This window comes from Athene noctua, chromosome 2 (genome assembly GCF_965140245.1).
Source record: "Athene noctua chromosome 2, bAthNoc1.hap1.1, whole genome shotgun sequence".
Classification (NCBI taxonomy): Eukaryota; Metazoa; Chordata; class Aves; order Strigiformes; family Strigidae; genus Athene; species Athene noctua.
In genome coordinates, this window is record NC_134038.1 from 106,692,475 (window position 1) to 106,707,353 (window position 14,879).

At 38.2% G+C, this 14,879-nt stretch overlaps 1 protein-coding gene across 5 annotated transcripts in view; it reads left to right on the top strand.

Moving 5' to 3' along the window:
• The window catches only part of LOC141957794 (solute carrier family 12 member 7-like), a 66,016-nt gene that overhangs the window by 11,022 nt on the left and 40,115 nt on the right, over nt 1-14,879 (top strand). For all 5 annotated transcript variants that reach the window (XM_074899822.1, XM_074899823.1, XM_074899827.1 and 2 more), the window contains exons 2-5: nt 5,790-5,884; nt 8,064-8,186; nt 13,743-13,889; nt 14,603-14,657. In XM_074899822.1, the coding sequence (XP_074755923.1) occupies nt 5,790-5,884; nt 8,064-8,186; nt 13,743-13,889; nt 14,603-14,657 (420 nt within the window). The remainder of the gene's footprint in view (nt 1-5,789; nt 5,885-8,063; nt 8,187-13,742; nt 13,890-14,602; nt 14,658-14,879) is intronic.

A 14,879-nucleotide genomic window follows, 5' to 3' on the forward strand; every position in this document is an offset into this window, starting at 1 on the left:
CATGTGGTTCAGAAGTTTTAGATCATTCTCAGTTCTTTGAACAGAACCTGTGTTCTTTTGCCATATAAAAAGAATCTTCTTTTATTTTTCAGATAGGTGTTAAACTCTTGGATCATGACAGGAGAGACAGATGCTTGCTTTTATGGACAAAATGTGTTTGAATACAAAGGCAAATAGGAACACTTCTTTATGCGAGCACTAATGACAGACGTGTGGAATGCAGTGTGGACTGAGGAAGCAGTGAATCTGGAAAGGATTTACGGGTCAGACTGGAATAGAATAGCATGAGCTTGGTGTAATGCTGTGGTAAAGAGGGCTACCCTGATCCTTGGAGTAGAGAGGTGATGATTATACTTATGTAATAGCATGATTGAGACTGGTGTTAGAAAGCTGTATTTAATTTTTAAAATCTGATTTTTTTTTTTTCATAACTTAAAAACTGGAGAAGATGTGCCAGAAAAATGATTAAAGGTTAGGAAAGTGTTTTCTGAACTTAACTGTTCCAGTGCTTCAAAAGGAATCTTGAGATAATTTGGTAAGTATAGTTACCTTCACAGATAGAAAATACTGTGAGTGGTTAAATTTGGAAGCTGTACCAGAATGTTACAGCTAGATGTTTGAAAAGAGCCAAATTTAAATAGAAATAAGGAACAATTTGAGGTTTTTTTTAGTAATTGAAAAACCCCTTAATCCTTATAAAAAAAACCTGATAAGACTTTTTTCTTATTCAGCTATGAAAACATCAGGAGATACACTGGTCAAATTTCAGTATGTTTTTTCAAAGTTATAGCACCTAATGCAGAAATAAAGTTCTGCAACCTGTGGAGAGACAGGAAATCAGGTTAAATGGTATAATATTTTTGTCCTTAATCTCTTGAACAGGTGTCCTAGTGCAAATTCAGGATCACTTAAATGATCATTTCCTTTTTCTATCCCAAGCCACTTTCCCTAAGAGAAGATACGTGTAACACTTTTTTTTTTTTTCATGCTCTACGTCTTTTGATTTGGGGGCAGAAAATGGAGGAAAACAACCACTATGGTTCTGTGATTTAGTGATATTGGCATCAGTGCTAAGGAATTGGTTTTGCTTACTCTAATTGCCAATTCCTACACTGATGGTGTCGCTAGTGACAGCACAAGCATTTGTGTAGTGAACCACCCAAACTCATCTGGATTAAAAGTAGAAGCAAGAATAAAAACCAAAGTAAACGAACTCTTTCCCAGCTCAGTATTAAACACACACCACTGTTGAAGTTATAATAAATAGTTCTGTTAGTGTGAGGAACAGTGCAATACAGGGACACAAATGGGTGAGTAGAAATGCGAGGGGAAGGAGGGCCACCTCTTTGTTGTCAGAGGTGGCTTCTGCTTGTTTAAGCTATGCTGTTGGCTTCTGTTTTACACTGTATAAAATGCACCAGTTTGGATCAATTTAGAAATTTTTAACTGGTAACATACCTTGAAGTATTCTGCCTGTCAGTGTTTGTGAGGATCTCTGCTCTGAAACTTCTGAGGAATATGAATTTGAATGAAGTGCTGTCTTTTGCCTCTATGATGAAACACTTTGAATTGTGATATACAGACATATTTTTGACGTGAATTATTTTTGATGTGTGGAAATGTTAATGAGAAATTATCTGATGATGTTATCAGTTCTAAACTTGAGGCTAGCACAACTCTGGCATGGTTTGGGATAACTTGTGTGGGTTACACTGCATTGGCAGTTGGGGGTTGGGGTGTATGGGAATGCACATTCTGATCATATTCATGAACACTCTGAATATTACCTCCCAAATTTGAGACGTCTCCCATTCTCTGCTTGCAGCTGTATATCTCACACAGGAAATGTAATTTAATGCAGTTGACTTCCATGTAAATATAGCTACAGCCATCACAGCCCTTGAGTAGCTGTAGAAATCAGTAGTAGGAATTTTTGCATGTCTCATCAACACAGAAAATACTAGACAGTCTTCTATGAAAAGTGCATTAGTTATGGCTTTAGTTAGTCTACCGGTCCATCAGTAAGCACAGAGTCGTGCTATGGTGTGTGAAAATTCCATAGCAGATTAAAAATAGTAATAATAATTTTAGAAGTATGTATTTAAGTGGGAAAACAGAATTATTTCTAGAGTTTAGGCTTTGATCACCTTATGTTGGGTGGAATGGAGTGTTAGATCAAACATCTGCTTTTTTGTGTGTGTCATAAGACAGAGGAAACATTCTATCATAATCAAGCCTGTAGAAGATTTTTTTGTTGTTTTATTTTGACTTTCTTCCATATGTTTTAATACCAGTGGTGGTCCAAGATAAAATACTGACTCAGATGGACTACTAATCTAGTCCAGATTTAAGATTTTTGCCTGTAAACCCTCATAACTTGAATTCCTTTCAGTAATCATACAACAGTAAGTATTGATTTTTGGAGTGCTGCAGTTGCAGAAGTTTTAATTGGATTCCAGAAGACATGTGCAGCTTAGATATGAGTGTCTGAAACGACGTTGGAAATTATCATTCTTATTGTATGTTTAACTCACCTCCACACCTGTGAAGAGTTTGAGTTCATGCAATTTCAAGGAAGCCTGAGGGTAAGGTGATTTGCTTTGTCAAGCATTGGAACAGGCTGCCCAGGAAAGTGGTTGAGTCACCATCCTTGGAGGTATTTAAAAGATGTGTAGATGTGGTGCCTAGGGACATGGTTTATTGTTGGACATGGTACTGTTAGGTTAATGGTTGGACTCTGATCTTAAGGGTCTTTTCCAACCTAAACGATTCTATAATTTTATTATCTTTAAGCTTCCTTACAGAATTCAAGGAAATTGGCTTAAAACATACAGCTGTAAATGGCTTGAGACTTACTAATGGAACAAGGAACGTATTTCTATATTCCATGTTACCTCAGTGGAAGCAACTGAGGTAGTTTTTTCTATTCGCTTCATTCCATTTGGTGCAACAGAAATGATATTTACAGCATTTGTGAAGTATAAAGTTTTTAGCTCTGTTTTTCTAATGAGTCCCTTCTTTTGAAGAAGGGCTGAGATAAAGATTGGGATAGTAGCTTATTGCATTAACCTCATCATAGTTGTTGGCTGTGTGTTGGGATCCTAAAACTAGTTCTTTCTACTGGATTGTGTAATACGTGTTTCTAAGGCTCTCTGTATTTCTAAGCATACTAAATAAGCATACTTCCAAAGGTGGTGTTTTTTAATTGACAGTCAATATGATTTTGTGGACATCAATGCTGAAAACTCAAAGGAGGTTGTTCAAAGGTGTTCATAATTGCAGGATTGGTCAACAAACTGCAGATGAGAGAGTACTTGTCAGTACATTGTATGGTCACTTTTTCAGCATTGATCCTCTTTCAAATAGAGCTAGAATAGGTAATGCTGATCATGTCAAATACTATAAAAATGCTGTACCAAACATTCAAAACATACAAAAAGAGACAACTTTAATAAAGAAATGGGAGACTTTTATAGATTCTGTCAGTGATAGGCTGTTTTGAAGACTAGTATTAGAAAGCTTTAAAATAGGTAGACTATTAGTTGGAAACACTGGAAAAAATTTTCAGGAATAGGGAACCTAAATGCTGTGTTGTTCCATTTAAAGTCTGTTAGGTACATTTGACAAGGCTTGTTTGTTAGAGACATTGTGCTCAGAGCTTTTTCCTACGGAGCGAAGCCAAGTAACTGTTTAGAAATACAAGCATAAAAAGGACTTCACTGTTCTTCTACCTGTAATTTAAAATACTTAATGTACAGTACTGAAATGCTGATTTTTACCTCCAGAACTGGTAAGACATATTCTTTAACCTCAGAATGGTGAGTACTGATTCACATTATTCAATTGGCTACCCTTTTTTTGATGTTTTGATTAGTCTGATGATACCCACTGAAGTAGTGACTTCAGTGACATTACAACTCTGCATGAATGCAAAACAATTCCCCAGCTCAGTTTTTGAAGAGTGATCCTTTCTGAAGGGATTGGAAGTACCCCAAATGGAGTACTAATATTTAGCTAGTAAGTACATCTGCGAGCTGTCAATAGATGAAAAAATCAATAGGTGTTGTCTTAGCAAGACAAATATCAAGCAACCTTATTTTTACTTTAACTTGGGAATATGCCTTTTAATGAATACTTCTTAAAAACTTTAGTTAAAATAACATGGTCATTTCAAGGAAAGAAGAAAAATGTTTCAGAAATCTTGGGAAGGAAGTGCAATGTCTTAACTAAGAAGTTGTAGTGCTTGTATGCTTTAGGAAGGTGGTGAGAGAAATCGGCTTGTATTTGCTTGGGGACAGAGTTGCTTTTTTTGTTTGTTTATGGAAAAGCAACCTTAACCTTTCTCTAAGTATAATGGGGCCAATTAAAGGATAAATGCCAATTTCTCAGACAACCTGGTGCCAAATCAGTATGTTGCGGGCACTGTGAAACATCTCAGGGGGCTGGTTCATGAGGGAGATTTTTCTGTGTTCACAGTGCTCCTTCTGCTGGCCTTGCATTAGCATTGTCGGAGAAGAGGGACCTAGCCAGGCTCTAGGACTTGAAGCAATGGGGGTTCATTATAAACCATAGAGAAACAGAAAAATGAAAGCTGGAGGATATGCATAGAAGGAGATATATTAGATAAGAACAGCAGTTGTGGATGATTCATCAATAGTTCATCTCTGGATCGTGGAATTAAGTCTAGAGCCGTAATGGGCAATAGCTGTCTTTTGAGTCTCTTATGATAGTATGTGACTTCTATGTCATGATACCAGTAAATACAGTGGTACTATGGAGAGTCTGTCGGACAAGGGAGTTATGGACAGTGGTAGGAAATCCATCAGGGATGTAGTCACTCATCTGCTTGAGGGACCAAGATCTATTTCTGTCTTTATTACAACCAAGATAATACTTTGTGCTGAGACTGGTGTCCATGTTTGGAAGAGCTTTGTTCTGGGACTTTCTGCCCTCTCCAGGACACTTCTCCCCACATAATGGAGGACACAGGGCAAGGAGTACAACTTGTTCTCCAGATGTTCCTTAATTCTATAGTAAACAGACTCTGTAGGTGCTATTGCTATGACTTGTGAATACAAGGTGTAAGGAACTGATGGAAGTAATGCCTCAAACATTCATCGATAGGCCAAGTGGCATAGGCAAGGACTTGAGATATGTTGATGTTGTACAGTATCAGCATGTAATAGCTTTCGTATTGCATGGGCTGGAAGGCAGTGAAAATGGTGCTGTGTTTTGAGAGGTGTACCAGAGCAGGTCAGAGGAGCTACAGCATAATGAGATTGATATTTCACTGAAGAATAGAATAAATATAATATGTCATGGAAGAGTCCTCACAACCTTCATAAAGTAATTCCTTTTACATTGCTTTTTCATAAATCCCTGCCTCAACTACTGTAGATTTTTTGAGGGAGTTGGTAAAGTAATGAAAAGGTAGGTTGGGGGTTTTTATGTTGCCCAGAATGTTTATGTGACGTTCTATTATCAAGTGCTTTTAAGTAAACTAGAAAGATGGGGCAGAGGAGAGATCAGTGTATGTATTAAAGAATAATAAATAATAGTTAAGGCACAGAGCACTGTACAAAGATTAGACTGTTAAAGTAAACTTAATTTCCTTACATGTGGATGTTGAGCGCATGTGTCTGGGACAAAGACAAAGTGTTTGGCAGCCACCTTTAGTGTTATCTAGAACCAGAACCAGTTCTTAAACCAGTGTCTTCTGACTATTCCTTTTATGTCATAACTTGTCTTTTTTTTCCCTTTTGTTTCTAATGGTTGCACTTTTCCACCAGGGGATGGGATCGCCAGGGAAAGTAGTCCGTTTATTAACAGTGCAGAGATGGACAGAGGAAACATGTATGAAGGAAAGAATATGGCTCTCTTTGAGGTAAGTTAAATATGTATTTCACCTTCAGTTGAGGTTCTGGTAGTAAGATGAAAACAAATCCACACCCCTTTTTTCTCTCTTGAAATTTAGTGGGGGGGAAAATTTTCATACCTGTTCAGTAGTTTGCTTCTTGCTAATATTCCATTTAATTGGATTTGTATGATGTAATAAAAAAAATGCTAAGATTCTTTTTTTTTTTCCTATCTATTTTGGTATTTCTATATAGGCAAGTAAAATAGATTTTGATATGTGTTGATGTGAAGATGTGAAATAAGCCTTCTTGCATTTAAAATTTTTGGACTAGGATCTGGAAATAGTTAGAAAAAGTTGCTGAAATTTAAATCTAGTGGTTTTAACAAAGCAGTATCCAGTTTTAAAAATATTATCAAATATATTATGGTCAATGGGGGATATGCAGACTTCTCTTAAAACAGCAAAACTATAAAACTGTGATAAGGCATGACTTATTTATATTGTCCTGTTATAGTGTAGAGCTATTTGTAGTTTCTTATATAAACATCTACTTTAATACAGGTTTAATTCACTGAATGATTGCAATCATCTACAGGAAAAAAAAAGTATATTGATATGGTACATTTAAGTGCCACTTTTGCAATGAAATAGTACTTTTAATAAAGTTTAATCTAAGTCGTTCTGCTCTAGCATCATCAACTGGTTTTGCTTTGCTTGCTGTTAACAATAAAGTCCTTCCAACATTGTTTGCTTAGCTGTCTTACTGTTGCATTCTATCCACTATTTTCTTGTCACCCTCTTACGCTCCTTTATTTCTTTCAAATATGTTTGCACAGAGGACATGATATTTCAGTTCCCTCTTTCTGCATGACCCAAATATTGTATTTTTATTATCTTTCACTAAGTCTTAGAGAAATTGTGCTAAGGATCAAAGTAATGTTGGTCATTAATTGTCTCTCTTTGTCATTTACGGAATTTCTTACTGTTTTTTAATAGAAACCATAGTAGTGCAGTTTTGTCATTGAATTTCTCTCCTTCAAGCTCTGTTCCATAAAGCAGTGTCTAAAACTTCCTGTTGTTCAAATTAGCTGTGTTCCTCAGTGTTGATACATTTCCTATAGCTGCTTTTTGTCCCTAATCACCTTTAAATATATGCTTGCATCAGTTATTTTGAATAGTGGCTGATACTAAATCCTCAGCTGATATAATGACGGCTAGCTTTTACATATCTCAGATTATAGACTGCAACTTGCAGTGTTGCCTTGAAAGCCATCTAGTGACCTCATAACCATTGATTGCTGTTGCAGAGGTGAATCTTTTTTGGTAGCATATATGATTCATAGTATGTTTCCTACGATCATGTTCTCATGTTTTGAGCTGACTTGTGTTTGAATCTTTATTAAAGCTGTGAGAAAAAAGTTTGGCTATATAACCATGATAATTATGACCTAATGCCTTAGTTCTTGTCTTCTATTTGCAGTCTTGATCTTTCTTCTTCCTTCAAATATTTGATTTTGTGTACTTGATCGAATTCTCTGCTTCTGCTTTTTGTGGTATCCTTTTATTGTATATGCTTCTGGATTTTGTTATTTGTTTTAGCATGTTTTTGTTTTGTAGCAGATATTTGGCTAAAGAAAGATGGGCTGACTTCTGTGTCATGCAGTATTACATATGTGCAATTATGTATGATATGCATATGTGCCTGTATTTTTCAACAAATGAATACTTTGGAAGTATTGGCTTAAGACAAAATATGTAAGCCCACAACAGCATGCTTGAGTGATCCTTAAGTATCTTGATGTTTGAGAGAATCATTTGAGGCCACCCTCCAGACACAAACAGGATGCTGGAAAAACATTCTTAATGATCGACCCTGCCAGTACAGTCCCCTAAAAACTGTTTTGTGGTAGGAATAGATTTTTATAAATAACAGTGGCCCTTCTCTAGATTTCTCTTATAGTCCAGATGTACAAGCTGCATATTGTAAGATAGTGAAAGAAAGATTGTAAGATAGTCACACAGTGTTAAACTACTAAAAAGATTTAGAACTCTTGATGGTTGAAACCTGAGTTGTATTTTGTCACGCTGATTTTTGCATTTGGGTGAATTAGGGCTGACCTGTTGAGTATGTGTTTGAAGTTGTATGATAAAGTCATGACTTTTAAAAAACTATTTAATAAATGCAGTATTCTTAAAATCCCAACAGGAAGAAATGGATAGTAATCCCATGGTGTCATCTCTTCTTAATAAACTGGCAAACTACACTAATTTAACTCAAGGTGTGGTGGAACATGAAGCAGATGAAGACAGCAAGCGGAAGGAAGTCAAGGTATTTAAACTTCTAGTAAGTTACTGAGACAAAGCTAGCCACAGAGAGGAGCATTTTTCAGCCTAAGAAGCAGATATATGGATGCCTAAAAACAGCAGCAAAGTTTGTACTCCTGTGTTTAAAACGGAAGCATTTGTAATAGAACTTGTGTTAATTCAGTGTTCTTGTTAGCATGTTTTAGCAAGCCCTTGTGGTAAAAGCCCTAGATAAGATGTGTGCAAGACTAGGACCTGAAACATGCAGTGCCCTGGGTTTCCTCCTCTTTTCTTTTTTCTTCTGTCCTTGTATGAGCATCAGTATATCAGTCTGCCTTTAGTGAGAATACAGTATGATTTTGTGGTTTTTTTTCTCATTTGTTAATACATTTTAATTGTCTGGGTTTTTACCAAAAATTGAAATTTAAGGAAAACTAGAGATGAAATAGTTTACTCCTTGAAATCCATAAGAGTATTTGTTACTGTTAGCATGGAAGCAGTTTTTCTGAGTAGCTCTCTTGTTTCTGTGTGTTGGAGTAAGTACTTTTAAAACTTAATCAACACATTCCAAGAAAACATTTTGTTGCATAGTTCAAAAATATATTTATCAGGGCAGGGTGGAGGGGGAGGAAAGGCAAAGGCTCTGTATGACACATCCCTAAACACACTTGCTAGAAGACAGCAACTGAATTCTTCAAGGGTTGTCTACTGGATACCCAAAGTGCTTGTCTAGGCCTCTGTAGAAATGGGACATATACAACTGCTGGAGTCTGCAACGAGATGTTGGATTGATCCCCCTGTGAGCAGGGAGGTGTTTCAGAAGGAGAAAGCTCGGATTGAAAACATGACCTGACAGAGAACAAGAAGTGCCAGGCAAGGAGGGATGGTGAGCTGGAACTGGTTGAGCATGGTGACTGAAATCAAGAAATTTAGGGTAGAAACTGGGAAAAGGAGATTACTGGGAGTCACTTCTCTTTGTGTAGAAGGGGAGTTGCTACTGAGTTTGTATGCTGAACTATGGAGAAGGAAGGAGAAGCACACAAAAATAAATAAAAAGAAATGAGCACATAGCAGAAGAGACAGATATGAGAAGGTGCTTAAAAAAGTGGAGTTAGAACTGGAGCTTATTTGACTGGAAGAGAGATTTATTGTATAATATCTGAATATTTGTAGTAGAACTGTTTGCATTAGGACTTGACTAGTATAGGAATTTAGTACCAGGACAGTGGGCAAGGGTGAGGAATAAAGTCCAGCTGTTGGTTTTAGCTTTTTGCTTACCCTGCATTTGTTTGTATTGAGTTTCTTCTTGTCTCATGGTGCTTGTTCTGTGTTTGTTTCTTCTCATCGGAGGATAAAGCTTGAGATATGAGAAAACCAACACTGATCAACTTACATTTTTTCTTAGTGTGATCCCTGTCCTCTGTCCACCTGCTGTGCAAAGGTTTTTGTTAATGCAGCACAGCATTAGTCCCTCGGGAACTATCCAAATTAACACCATGGCCTCACTTGCACTTGATCTCGTTTGAGCACCATCTGGTGGCCTGAAAACACAGTTTCTATATATGTGTCTTTTTTTTTCAGTTCCATGCCTGAAATTAAGTGATGGTTAAGTAGTAGCCTGACAGAGTAGCATTATTCAATGACGTAATTGAGACAGTAGCATTGGTGTTGCACATGGATATTGCCCAAGATGCTAAAAATAAAGATTAGACTTTAAATGGCATTCCATGTTTCCTTATAAGTACTTGGAACCTTAGTGTTTTCTTAATAATTTTGTTAATTTATAAAGCAATGGTTGCTTATTGATTTAAATTGATTGCCCTTTTTCACAGCTCAAGTTGTGATTTAAGAAGAGCTTCTGTATCTGGAAACCTACTGCATGTAATTTGCCTTTAAGTCAAGTATTTCAGGTCCTGATTTCTTCATAAATTTAGAAAGCTGCAACTTTAATGATGAAGCCTGAATACTTTTGTGTGTGTCTTGACCCATGATGATCTCCAGCAAATAAAAAGTACAAACAAATGTACTATGTTGTGGCAGGTACAACTTTTGTAAAAACAAATCATAGCCAGCTCTGTATTTCTTCTGGCCTTGTGTCCTGATGTCATCTGGGATAGAGTTTATTTTCTTCCTAGTAGCTGGTACAGTGCTGTGTTTTGGATTTAGTGTGAGAATAATGTTGATAACGTACTGCTGTTTTAGTTGTTGCTAAATAGTGCTTATCCTAAGTTAAGGGTTTTTCAGTTTCCCATGCTCTGCCAATGAGGAGGTGCAGAAGCAGCTGGGAAGAAGCATGGCCAGGACAGCTGACCTGACTAGCCAAAGGAATATTCCATACCGTAAGACATCGTGCTCAGTGTATAAACTGAGGGGAGTTACTGGGAATGGTGGTTTGCTGTTAAGGGATGATCTGGGCGTCAGTCACTGGGTGGTAATTGTATTGTGCATCACTTTCTTGGGTTCTATTTCTTTCTTTTTGCTATACTCATTTTCATTACAATTATTATTTTATTTTAGTTATTAAACTGTTCTTACCTGAATCCACGAGTTTTACTGTTTCCCAGTTCTTCTCCCTGTGCCCCCTTGGGAGTCAGGGAGGGTGGCAGCGTGAGCAAGTGGCTGTGTGGTGCTTAGTTGCCAGCTTGGGTTAAATCACAACAGTCCTTTCTGGAGACCGATGCGGAGCACAAAGGGTTGAGATAACAACAGATCTGACCAGAGAGTGTTAAAACAAAGTTGTTATAAGTATTCATTTTATTGGTTTAACAGTCACTGGTCACAACGAGGGTTCATTTACTCTCAAAGTTGATGTGTGTGTTTTTACAGTTGTGTTATGTAATACCTTACTTGCTTACCTTATGCTTCCGGTTGTGCTGTCTATCACCTGTGGGATCTGGGCTAAAGTTATCATGCTGTTGTTGGCGATACTGTTTATGATATGAAAGAAGTGCTGGTCGTGGAACTGATTTGGTGTTTGTCCTCAGCCTTACTGTTACCTCCGTAAGCATTACTGACATCTCTGTACTTCGGGAGCCATCTATCGGAAACTATTAATAGTTACACTTTTTACCTTTTCTCCTCGGAGAGCCAACCTATGGAGGAGACATGTCCGTACTTCGGGTGCCATCTTGTGGAGACTATTAAAATAATGACACTTTTTACCTTTTCTCCTCCGGGAGCCAACCTACGGAGGAGACATCTTCCCACATCTTCCCACATCTTCCCACATCTTCCCACATCTTCCCACATCTTCCCACATCTTCCCACATCTTCCCACATCTTCCCACATCTTCCCACATCTTCCCACATCTTCCCACATCTTCCCACATCTTCCCACATCTTCCCACATCTTCCCACATCTTCCCACATCTTCCCACATCTTCCCACATCTTCCCACATCTTCCCACATCTTCCCACATCTTCCCACATCTTCCCACATCTTCCCACATCTTCCCACATCTTCCCACATCTTCCCACATCTTTCCCTTCTCTGACTGGCTAATTACAACAGCATTTGAGACTTCTGGAAATTAAGAATATCCTTGGGATTGAAACCAGCATGGTCCTGTTGCTAGGGTTCCTGAATGTGGTTCAGGTCTTGTTTAGGGTTAAACACCTATTTAAGAATAGCACCCAAAGAGCAACCCACATGACAAGCACTGTGGCTACTCAAACCCTGGCAACAGGCACTGTGGCTACTCAGACCCCGGGGATGGGTGATGCAGCTAAACCAGAGAATCTACCAGTGTCAGTCACCCGTATGCAGAAGAAGAAACACACAAAAAAATCCGTTCGTTTAGTAACGGATGAAAACGAATGAAGGCCTTCACAGAAAACAGGAGGAAGAGGCAGAACCAGAGATAATCACCCGTCCCCTATGCCTGAGTGAGCTGCGAGATAAGTGAAAGGATTTCAGTCATCGTCCAGGTGAGCACATTATCACCTGGCTGCTCTGATGTTGAGATAACGGGGCCAGTAGCTGGGAAGTAGAGGGTTGGGAAGCCAACCAGCTGGGATCCCTTTCTAGGGAGGGGGGCATTGACAAAGCAATTGGAAAAAAGACACAGGTCCTCAGCCTCTGGAGATGACACCTGTCAGGTGTGAAGGAAAAGCGTCCCTTCAAAGGAAGATGTTGTATGTCATCCAGGCAAGTGGACGACCATGGAGAGAGGTATCCAGTACCTGAGGGAATTAGCCGTGCTGGAGGTGATTTATAATGAACAGACAATGTGCGGTTATTCAGATTCAGTTGAAGTCCCATGCACACAACCCATGTGGCAGAAGTTTGTACAGAGCACACCATCATTGTATGCAGTAATGGCCTGTAAAGGTGGAAGAGGGACCAGCGGAGGCTGAATTGGCTGGCTGACTCTGGCAATACAAAGAAATTTTCTCCTCCTCCCTCATCGTGGCTGTGGAGAAATTGCCAGATATGCTAGCTGAGAAACTGTCTTGAGAGTTCCAGCAGTTCAGAGTATATGTTCTGCTCCCCATCTGTGCAGACCAGTATCTTGGCTGTTAGGAGTAAGTGTTCCTCTGCTCAAGAGAGAGGATGTAGAAGGTACACGCCATGGAGTACGCTGTGGTTTTACCTGCAGGACCACGGAGAGGACATGAGGAAATGGGTTGCAAAATCTACCTCAGCCCTAGAGGCACAGGTACATGAGTTGCAAGGAAAAACAATCACACAAGGGGGTTCTTTGTCAAAAATTGCTGCTCTGGTCAGCAGTTTTCCAGAGTAGAAGAGCTGATTTTATTCCTGATCCTATGGAAAGGAGCTCTAGTTCATTTTCACAAGAAGTAATAAATACTGTGATAAGGATTAGAGGGGCCCTGCCTCTGGCCATGGGAAGGAAAGGGACAGCCGGGTTTACTGGACAGTGTGGTTTGAATAGACTGACATGTCAGACTCATGGGAGTATAAGGCTGTAGTGGACACTGAATGCACCTGTATTCACTTTTATTACTGTTTTTTATTTTAGTTATTAAGCTGTTCTTACCTCAATCCATGATTTTTACTTTTTTTTCTGATTCTCCTCCCCATCTCACTTGCTGGGGGTGGGGGTGGAGTGAGCGAGTGGCTTCATGGTGCTTAGTTGCTGGCTGGCATCAAACCATGACACCTTGTCTGTCTTTTTTTTTTTTAACTGATAACACTTATTGTTGGATATAATTGTGTGGGCCAGCTGCAGCGCAATTGATGATCAACTTTTTGCAGAATATATTTTGTATTTTGATTATGGCACTAACTTCTATTCAACAGTAGTCTGTAACTGGTATTTCAGAAGAAAGTTTTTAAAGCTTTGTAATCAACAGGTAAAGGGGCATCCTACCCCTATCAAGGTTTCATCCTAATTCCTGTGGCACAAGAGGATTTGCTATCACAAATAGGTTTCTGTCTTTTGAGGAATCTTTCTGTATAAATAGCCTTTGAACATTTGAGAAGCTGGTCACTTTGAACCTACCATTTAGTTTCACTTAGCATTTGTTCATGGAGCATTATGATGTGTTAGTGGAAGTAAGTACTTATGGACTTAAATTGTTTAGTGCTAAGGAATTAATGCCCTGACTTTGTTTCCAGGTTCCACGTATGGGTACTTTCATTGGTGTGTACCTGCCCTGCTTGCAAAACATCTTGGGGGTCATCCTTTTCCTACGTTTAACATGGATTGTGGGAACAGCTGGAGTTCTCGAGTCTTTCATCATTGTATTCATGTGTTGTGCTTGTGTAAGTTAACCTTTTTCTTTACTATTGGCCAAATCTTCTGTTGCAAGAGTCTTGCTGCCTTCTAATATGAGAAGCAGAGAAGGACTTTATAATGGTTAAGTATCATTTCAGTTGGGAGACATGGGAGAGATATATATGTATGCATGCATGCACTGAGTGTCACATATCCTAGCCTGTATGGAGTTTATTTTGAGTTGACAGTAAGCTTTTATTTGAAGTATTATATGGATTTTATTAAATCATCTTTTAGGAAATATTTCATGATTTATGTTGAGATCTGAACTGTTCTGCTTTTCACAACTTCAGAACAAACTGGAATATGAACTGCCCATCAGTCCTCAGCATTATGTCCATAAATTAACATTTTGGAATGTGAGGCTGCTAGTAGATGGTATTGTCATAACAATGACACTTGATCGGTTTGTCACTACTCTTTAATTTGAATAATGAACATCATGTTTTAAGTATGTTCAGTGGTCTGTATTCTTCCAGTTCTTTTCAAAGACTCTCTCAAACATTTAAAGTAACTGAATCTTCTACTGAAAAATACAGTACTTAATTTACATGGATATCCCTAACCAAAAATAATGATCATTTTTGGTTGCTGTAACATCTTTTAAAAAAAAATCCTGGTTTCATTTGATCACTTTGTCTTGCCTCATCTTTAAAAAACTTTCAGTAATTTAAATTTTCTCTTTTTCATCTTTCCACAGACTATGCTAACTGCAATTTCAATGAGTGCAATAGCAACAAATGGTGTAGTTCCAGGTAATGAATTCTATGTGAAGTGGTGAATGGTCAAATGATGGAAGTTTAAAGCTGGGATTAGAAATTACTGTAGTCTGAGATACCAGAAGTAATGCTTTTGTGTCAAGTGCATATTTTCTTTTAATTGATTTATAAACGACTTTTTAAGGTGAGATGCAATCTTTTAACTGGACCTTCTGGGAATTATGAACTATAGCACATTTTTGTCATCAGTCATTTGAT